We start from the raw sequence: 9958 nt of genomic DNA on the forward strand, positions 1-9958 counted from the left end.
TTTTGTGGGGTACTTTTTAACTATAAAAACTAATATATCACAAATAAATCAAATAAAATCTATCTATTCATCATGTTTTTTTTTATGAGGAGTCTATTCATCATGTTGTAATTAATTGTATCGAGTGGCTTCCAAATTGACTCAATAGAAACAAATTTAGTCATACACAATAGTTTTCTATATTTGGAAAACAAAAATGTTGGACGAAAATTCATCAAACTAACATATTGTTTTTAATCTTATTTGAACAATCCTAAAGTATATAATATAGAACATTATGTTCTGAATGAAAATTTTAAATTAATTTAGTTTTAAATTAAAAAAAAAAGAATTACACAATTTCAACAAGGGAAGGAACAAAATAATACTTATTTTTAGTGGACAAAATTTACATTTGATCAACATTTTAAGAGGGGGTCAACACTAAATTCCATAGAATAAGAATTTTTTTCTACTGTTTGTTTATTAACACTACCGACTATCTACGATTGCGGTTTTAGTCTAACAAGTTTCACATTTTATTCTGATAGTATTTTTGTGTTGCATTTATAAAAAAAAATTTGGAAGAGCTGATCCCTCAACTTCTTCCTCACAGTCTAACGACTAAACCAATAAAGCTAAACATTTAGTTGGTTTAGCGTCTATTTGACCCAATAATATCTTCACGTTAGTTCTTATAAGGAGCCGTTGGAGAGGGGGACCCTATGCCACCGCACCTCGCACCTCAACTCCCACACCCCTAGTACCTGGTCTAGGGGTGGGATTTTGGCCCGGAACCCGCCCACGACCGTCCGAGTCCGGAGGGTCCGTGACCGTCCGATGCCCGAATCGGTCCGTACCCGCCCGACCGAAAGATCTTAAGCGGACGGACGCGGGCATAGGTCTTTACCCGGTGGTTCGACCGAGTCCGCCCGCTTATATCGTCCGCCCGACCGAACCCGTCCACACCCGTCTGTTTATCCTACCCGTTATACACCCGCCTATATCATTAATTTTAAGCTTTTAGATTTGTAGAGTTAGCTACAACCATTAGATTTCAAGAGTAAAAATAAATAACCCTAGAGATCACTTTTCTTAATCTTGTCTTCGTTGTTCTACTTCTCTAGTCTCTATCTCCTCCAAAATCTCAGTATCTCATCAATAACCCGAGAATCCATAATAAACCGATCGTAATCCATGAGAAGAAGCATAGAAACCGACCATAATCCATGAGAAATCTTAATGCCTATCTTGCGATTTTGAATTCATTTCCTTTTTTAAATTGTAAAGTGGGAGTTTTAGAAAGTTGTATTTAGCGACTAAACATTTTTAATTTCGAATAAAAGTTTCTTTATTTGTTCATTAGTGATCGGTGTCCGCCCGACCGATACCCTGTTTGCCTGACTATCAAAAAGGTCACGGACGGGCACTTTGTTGGAGAAAAATCCGAAATGTCCGCCCGTTTTGTCCAGATGTCCGAGTGGACACTTACGACTCGTGTCTGTTCCGCCCGGACCGGTTGAGTTAGTGTCCGTTTCCCGCTCGTCCGGACCGATTCCCACCCCTAACCTGGTCGAATATGTAGCAATGGAGTATATGTTCTATTATAAGAGAGAAGAATGAGCTGATCTTTTTTTTTTCCTAAATCTAATAATCAAATTTTAGGTTATAAATCTTGGATTTTCCACAAAAATGTCATTTGGAAGTTTTAAAAAGAGTCATTTGGCCCCCTACTTTGTGACCAGCTTCATTTATGGCCGTGTTTTTCGTAAATTTAAATTTGTCTCTTTTTTATGGTGGCCAATACATGGACAATTAATTTTCTTATATGGACAACTATTTTATGTACACAAATGAAAAAGTTACAAATCTTATATCGACAACAACTTTTAGGGGGGCATTAATCTAATACGTTTCACTCCATGCTCACTAAATATTAGAGTTTTTACTTTTAGTCCTCCTTTCTTCTTCCATAAACCTTACATACCCTCTTCATCCCCAACAACTAAACTTGTAGAGAAATTGTTTATCAAGTCCAAGATTATCAGAGTAAAAGTCTGTCATTATAGACCAATGGATTTCTTATGTGGACAATAATTGTTGCTTTAAAAGTATTAAGGTTTTAATATGAAACCCTAACTGGTTCTTCTTCCTTGTCATCACGCCATCATTGCCTCCTGCATCTACATCCACATCCACCTTCTCCAACTACCTCCACTTTTTTGGGGCATCATATCCATCTTATATGTGTTCTCATTCTTAGGATGGTTTTTCAATATCATCAACAACTAAAAGATATATCAGATAAAATGGTAAAGATTGATAAAGATAATAAAATGTTCCATAATTTTTAACTGCAAAAAGATTAGAATCTAAATGTGTCACACTATGGATACAGAGATGAGTATAGATAAGTAATCACTTGTGTATTGCGTATTTAATGAATTTTCAAGACCTTGACAAATTGAATATGAAATCATATTCTTAATTAGATCACCTCGGAAAGATAAACCTTAAGTGAAGCTAAGAGAATGGCAGTAGATCAAACCAATTAATTGAGTTAGAGGCATTAATTTGGATGAGTAATTATGCAACAATGACATTAACACTCTGATGACCATTTTTCTCTTAACAAATTAATAGGTTCATGATTTTCTTTTACGCTTTTATTGTTTTAGAGAGAGAAATAAAAGAATGATATTGAATTCTGAAATTAAAGATTGAGAATGGTTGTTTGTTTGTGGTGGTCGGATAGGAGTATGTAGTGGTGAGTCTCGGGGAAGGTGAAGGTGGTGGTGGTGGTGATTGATGGAAGAAGTGGTGTATTGATGAAGAGGAAGAAACAACTAGGGTTGGCAAACCCTAATTATTAGGTTTTATCTATTGTATTCGTTAATGGTCCTCAGAATAATTACGGTTAATATTCAGATCCTTATAGAGTTGTCCCCTTATTAAATTCAAGTCAATTAAGGGGTGCTTCTAAAGGCACCCGGTCAAAAGGCTGTTAGCATCCATCTCTGTTAGCACCAAGGCCAACCGCTCTTTTCTCTATTAGCACCGTCCAACTATGTAGGCACCGGTCAAGTGAAGTTAACTCTAACCCCTCCCTCCAAGAAGACGTTAAAGCCAGAACTAACTAGTAAAGGCAAGATTTTCTTCTCTTATGCTTCAGAACATAGCGTCAAGATAGCTAGAGCCATAAAAATCTAATTGGGGCAAATCTATGTGTATATTATAGATTGAATTTAGGGCTTAAAGTGTCTTATGCTTTGAATTTATATTGATCGACAAAACCCTAGAGGTTTCTCTTTCAATGGCGTCAAGATAGTCATAACCCTGTAAATTTCTTCAGAACCCTAGCAAGCTTGGGTATGGAATGGAGTTAGATGGTATGATTTTACAATACTTCGTGGTTTTTCTCATACTAGTTGCTAATTTAATTTTTTTTTAAAGTAAATTATTGGGTTCAATTCTAGCAAGCTTGGGTATGATTCAACACCTGAATATCTTCATCTATCAAATAATTTAATTAATGGGCCTCTTCCTTTCTCCTTCTTCAATGCTTATAAACTGAATACTTTCTCTAATCATTCCATCTCTTTACTGGATCTGTTCTTCACGAGTGGAGGACTGGTTGTGAACATCATATCCCCATGAAGGGAAAACAGATCTCCATTAATGGAGGTCTTTTCTCAAAGAAAATAGATTGATTATTTTTTTCTTGAAAATTGTTGGTTGAAGTGTTATTTTCGATTAAAAAAATTATGAGAATTTTCATTGGAGGTCATGTTAGAGAGAGAAAAATAAATAAGTATTATTTTGGAAGAAGAAGAAGAAGAAGATAGAAGAAGCAAGCGAAGGTGAATGTCACCCACATTAAAAACCGGTGCTTATAGAGAACTCGGATCAATAGCCGTTGACCCGAGTCAATAAAATTTCCGGATGCTAACAACCTTTTGGTCCGGTGCTTTTAGAAGCACCCTCAATTAAGTACATAGTTGACTTATACCGGTCCCAAAAGTAGTTGTCCATATAAGAAAATTGGTTGTCCACGTATTAGCCACCTTTTTTTATTAACACCGCGTTAACTTTGATAGTTAACTTTTTTTCGTTTCCATAATTGCCCTTGTTATAAAATTGATTTATAAATTCAAAATTGGTCGGCTTTTAAATTTGGGTTGATTTAAAAGAAAATCAATTTATTTAGAACAAACTAGGGGGGTCAAAATGGAATCTGTTTTAAAAAGATTGAAGACATCTCATCACTCCTCCATTTCATTACCTCTCTCTTCCGCATCATATATCTCGTCACCTCATCATCTTCCCCGATGAAGATCGTCGGCCGGCAAAAATTTCCCGCAGCCTTCAAACTTAATTTTTTTTTAAATCTCTTTTTAATCTCCCTCTCTCTACTCTCTCTCTACCCTCTCTAATCTCCCTCTCTCTACAGCTCCGGCGATGGGGGATCCCTTAGCCGGAAAAACCCGACCTTCAATCAGGGCCGGTCCTGACTATTTGGTGGCCCGAAGCGAAGTCCAAAAATGAGGCCCCTCGTATTATCCGCAAATTTTAGTTTAACCTTAGACCTTCATGAATCTAGGTCGAACCCGGTCCTATACAATCTATGTAGAAACTAAATATATTTCCCATCATTCAAAAACGCATACATAATGTAAATTTTATCAATTTAGCCCTGGTTGGATTCATTGCAATAGTTAGCCAACCGGGAACACTTTTTTGTGATGCTAAAATGGGACCAACGGGTATTTGGGCGATTTTGTCTTTGATTTTCCAGACCACTTGGTTTACGCGTCAACGTTTTAAGACTTCATTCAATGACTTAAAACATGAGGAGTTTTAGTTCTCAGACTACGTTAGTACCTAGAAGAAGAACCTATCCTTATATAACATATTTGAAAGTCAAGTTGCAACAAGATTTTAGTAATGTGTTTTTTTTATGTGTTTGTTATCTCCCTGGAGTAACTTAAAACATTGAGTTTGAGATCTTATAACATATTGGGAGGAAATGATTCAAGTCTGACCGATTATTCTAGAATTCTTAATATTTTAAATAAGATATGAAAACGTCATTCGAGCAAATGATTCGATCCGAAAAGTGGGTGTCGGCCACATCAACTTTTGGAGTTTGGCCCCATTTTTCGGACCATATAGCATTTCCAATGTGACGATGTCATTGTGATTGTATGCAGTAAATGTCATAAAGTGATCTGGACCTGTGTGGTGGTTGTGTGAGAGTTATTGATCCTAGTGATTTGGTGATGCTGATATGGAGTAGAGGTGCAGCTTCAATGCTTGGGTTCGAATAGTGATAGTCTTTCAATGAATTCTTCAAGAGTTTGGAGGCTCCACATATGAAGAGCAAAATCAAACTGAAGATCGTCCTGATGATGACTTCTCTGAGAGTGACCTCGATTTTCATAATGAGAACTTGTCAGAGGATATTGAAGTTGATTCCGATGACGAAATATCATTTCATGCGACAGGGAGCTCTACCTCAAGCTTCCATTAATCATTAATGGCGAGATGAAGCAATTTCGTTTTACCAAGTGATTAATTTATCATGTTAGTCGTTAACTGTTTGAGAAACATTTGTTATAACAGTTACTTAACAACGCAAAAGGAGGTTTTCATACAAGATAAACAAAAATGGTAAGGATTGGCAAACATTTTAGGGTTTACCAAAAATCCCCACAAGAACAGAACCCATTCTCAAAATGATGAAACCGATTTCGATCTCTCACAACAATTTTCCTTTGTGTCATCTTTGCAGTTAGTTTGATCATGGAATGACAATCATTGCACACCCTAAGATTCTTAGCAACTCTTATTGTGGTTCCAGGTTCAGTTGAGATTAACCCATAACAAATAGCTAGTTTCTCACTATGAATTGACAAAGCCCATTCCTTCTCCATTTCTTCTATATCATGTAAAACAATCTTAGTTTCAGGAACATAATCTTCTTCTGATCTCAATCTTCGATCCAAATCCTCTAATTTTTCATAAATTTTCTCCCTTTCTGGGTGTCCAATATCTCCTAATAAGAACTCATGAATCTTGTTGTTGACTTCAATTGAACTACAACCAGGCTCTTTCTTGATTCCGATATCTTTCATTTTCGCCCTGACTTTGACCGATTCTTCAAACTTACCCAAAGAAGAATATATATTAGCAAGAAGTATATAAGTTCCCGAATCAGCAAACCCGCCATTAATTAGTACTTTTGCTACTTTTTCTCCTAATGTCAGATCTCCATGGATTTTACAGGCACTAAGCAGTGATCCCCATATAATATAATCTGGTTCTACTTCCATATTTTCAATGAAATCATATGCTTCTTCCAGCTTACCCAAACGACCGAGAAGATCAACTATACATCCATAATGTTCGATTCTTGGGTTGACCTCGAAATCTTTCCTCATCGACAAGAAAATCTCCAACCCTAGATTTAGCAACCCTCCATGACTACAAGCATTCAAAACCGTTACGAAAGTACTGTCATTAGGTTTCAACCCAATCTTAACCATCTCATTAAAAACTCCAAGAGCTTCTGTACTCTTCCCATGAATTGCATAACCAGCAAGCATTGAATTATAAGTACTGACGGTTCTATCTTCCATTTCGGAGAAAACCCTTTCAGCTTCTTCCAAGCAACCACATTTTGAATACATATTAATCAATGCAGATCCGACGAAATGATTCAACTTGATCTTATACTTGTCTATATAAGTATGAATCCATTTCCCAAGTTCTAAAGCTCCTAATTGAGAACAAGCTGATAGAACACAAACTATAGTAACTTCATTAGGTCTTACATTCTCCTTTAGCATTTTTCTAAAAAGATCCAAAGCTTTGTTCATCTCACCATTCCGAACCAACCCATCGATCATGGCAGTCCAACAAACCATATCCTTAGACCGAACACTTTCGAAGATCTTAAAAGCTTCTTCAACTAATCCATAATCAAAATAAGAAGATAACATAACCGTCGAAGTAGCAACATCTCTTTCAGGCATTTTATCAGATATCTTATGTGCATCACTGAATTCTCCACACTTGCCATATAATTCTATCAATTTGATCTGAATAGATCTGTTGGAATCAAGTTGAAGCTTCAAAATTTGATTGTGAATTTGTTTGCCTTCTCTTAAAGACAATTGAGATCCACATGCTTTTAAGACTGATGAAATCACATAAGCATCAGATTTGATTGATTCATCCATCATTTGAACATAACATTGAATCCCATTTTTGTAAGAACAAGAAGAAATATGACCATCAATAAGAGCTGTGTATAGATAAACATTTGGGTTTTCAATTTGTTTGAAGATCTTGGAGGCATAACCCATGGAGTTGAAGTTGGAGCAGAGACGAAGTAGGTTGAAGAGTACAAATGGGTCTTGTTCGAAACCATTTCTGATTATTTTAGCATGAATTTGGTGGACTTGGTTAACCTTTTTGCATCTTTGTATCAAAGAAATGATATGGTTTCGTTCGTGGAAGCTTCTGTTACCTGAGTTTGAACTATAATTTGAATTTGGCGGGAAGTAAGTCCCTCTAACGGCTATTGTGTAAGAACTCATTTTTCATAACGATTTCTCCATGTTGTCATTTATTTATCAACATTGCTGTAAGGGTCCGTTTGTTAGAATGTGTGAGTAAGAAAATCCAACTTTTTCTAATGGGTAAGAAAGTCATTTGTTTTCTGAATTGAATTTTTTGATGTTTGATAGGAGTGTGGGAAAACTAGGGGAGTGCCTTTAGAATTCGGGCTCCTCTACTCCAAATTTTTTTTTTTTTGGAATTCGACTACGATCTACGTATGTCGTTACATTTGGCATTGAAACATCAAAGATGTGATACGCTCAATAACTGCCCACTCAAACTGAAACTATACCGGGCCTATAGCCCAACATGACAATGGCCTAAAGCCCAACTACATTATTTACACCCTAATAATCTCAAATCAAATAACCAGAGATTCCACCTTATCTGGGATTCGAACCTGAGACCTCCAGGGATTTATGGAGTTTATGTCAGCACCTTGGAACCACTTGGGCTACCAACTGTTGACCCTCTACTCCAAATTAATACATAGGAGTGTGGATAAACATGGTAGTATCTTGCTTGGTAGATAAACATGATAGTAATCTTGCTTGGTAGAGAAAGTCGGTTTTGCTTTGGATGAACAAAGAATTATTGTTTTTCTTTGTTCTTAGAAGGCTGAACATCCCAATTTCCAATTCCGTTCCATAAACCCTAACTTCATAATCCTCCAAATTTTAGAAACCCAAATTTCTAAAATTCCTAATTTTAGATCTCTCTCATTTCCAAAATCCTGAATTTCATAAATCTTCAATTATAGAAACCTTAATTTTAGACCTTCCAAATCCGATTTCAAAAATCTCCAAATTATAGAAACCATATATTTAGAAATTTCCAATTTCAGATCTTCTCATTTCCAGAAACCTTAATTTCATAACAACAACAAAAAAAAGCAATTTAGACTCAACTATTTCACAAGAACAAAAATCGGGTCAGTGACTTGTCTCGTTCTGGATATACCTTCAATTATGGTTATTGATGGTGACTAAGTTACTGAGATTGAGAAAGATAATTGAGATGCTATAGAGAGAAAGTTTAAGAGATCAAGAGAGAGTTGTAATCTGTTGAGAAGAAGAGAGAGAGACGAGAGAGTTTTTGTTGTTGAAGATGACGAGATGGTTTTGTTGAAGGAGGAGAGAGAGCGGGTTTTTCAGGTGAAGGTGGGAAATGGGGTTGTCCACCTTTTTTGTGGGAAAATAAATCAGCCTCTTTTCTTACTTTTTTCGTCTATAAGAAATCCATTTTCTTACTCACATTGCTCTATCAAACGGCAGAAAACAATTTTCTTACGAAAATTGATTTTCTTACCAACTTTACAAGCGTATCAAACAGACCCTAAGTCTATAACCAGGGGTGGGAATCAGGGTCGGGTCAGAGTGGGGTGGATTTACCCTCGGGTTTCGGGTGTCTATGAACTCTAACGAGTACGAGACTCCATGATGCTTTCTCGAGTCTCGGACTTTCTCCTCAACTCTAGCGATATCAAACAAGATCACTTGCGTACAACAACATATGGGGTTTTGCTCTAGCGTAGTGCATGCACTCTGAAAACCAAGAGGTCACATGGTCGAAATTCGTAGGTGTAGAATTCCATCATTTTTTTAGCACAAAATAACCTCATACAAAAGGGAAAAGTTACATTGTTTAGACCAAAACAAAAAACCAAGAAAACACAGAGGACTAAACTGTAACACAATTAACAATGAGGGACTAAAAGGCAATTTTCTAAATCTCAGAGGAGAGAACTTGAGCAGAGCGTCCTTATTGTGTAATCTACGACAGTAGCAAAGCTGGCATCTGAATCATAAATAACACATCCAAATCCTGTCGGCTCAGATAAATCTGTGAAAGAGAGTGTTTATTTTGAGGAATGGTGTCGATGGAGGGCTCCATTTTTTATGCTTTAGTTCTTTGATATTCGTGGTTACTTTTAGTGTAGAAGCTTTGATCATCTGTATAACCTGCATTGGAAATTGTTTTTTGGATGTGAAGCAAGCCTCACATCTCGTTTTCCAGATAAATTATTAAAGTCTTTGTTTGTGAGACAAATGAAAATGTAAAAGAAGATCAATGTATTATTTAGATAAATATGAAGATCAAAGAAGATGATGTTGGAGAAGATGAATTGTGCATGTGAAAACTATTACGCGTTACTTAACAATGATTAAATGTGCTCAGAAATGATAAGTGTGGTCATAAATGGTAACATTCGATCTAGAAACTATTATGTGTGCCGATAAATAATTATGCACGTGAAAGAGAATAGAATAAAAAGCAAACTACAATTTAGAGCATCTCCAATGCAACACTCAACAAAAACTCAATTAATCCAATGTGTCAAGTATGAGTTGAGTTT

General features: G+C 36.2%; 1 protein-coding gene across 1 annotated transcript; it reads right to left on the minus strand.

Moving 5' to 3' along the window:
- Positions 1-5577: 5577 nt before the first annotated feature.
- On the minus strand, positions 5578-7601 carry OTP80 (Tetratricopeptide repeat (TPR)-like superfamily protein). The gene has a single exon (XM_086635184.1). The coding sequence runs from the start codon at positions 7578-7580 to the stop codon at positions 5676-5678; it is 1905 nt and encodes a 634-aa protein (XP_086491310.1). The 5' UTR covers positions 7581-7601; the 3' UTR covers positions 5578-5675.
- Positions 7602-9958: the final 2357 nt, after the last annotated feature.

This window comes from Eschscholzia californica, unplaced genomic scaffold, assembly GCF_041429995.1.
Source record: "Eschscholzia californica isolate CP2 unplaced genomic scaffold, dmEscCali1.0.p SCAF_4, whole genome shotgun sequence".
Classification (NCBI taxonomy): domain Eukaryota; kingdom Viridiplantae; phylum Streptophyta; class Magnoliopsida; order Ranunculales; family Papaveraceae; genus Eschscholzia; species Eschscholzia californica.

Coding starts and splice junctions, on each gene's coding strand:
- OTP80 (XM_086635184.1), bottom strand. CDS start 7,580: ATGAGTTCTTACACAATAGCCGTTAGAGGGACTTACTTCCCGCCAAAT.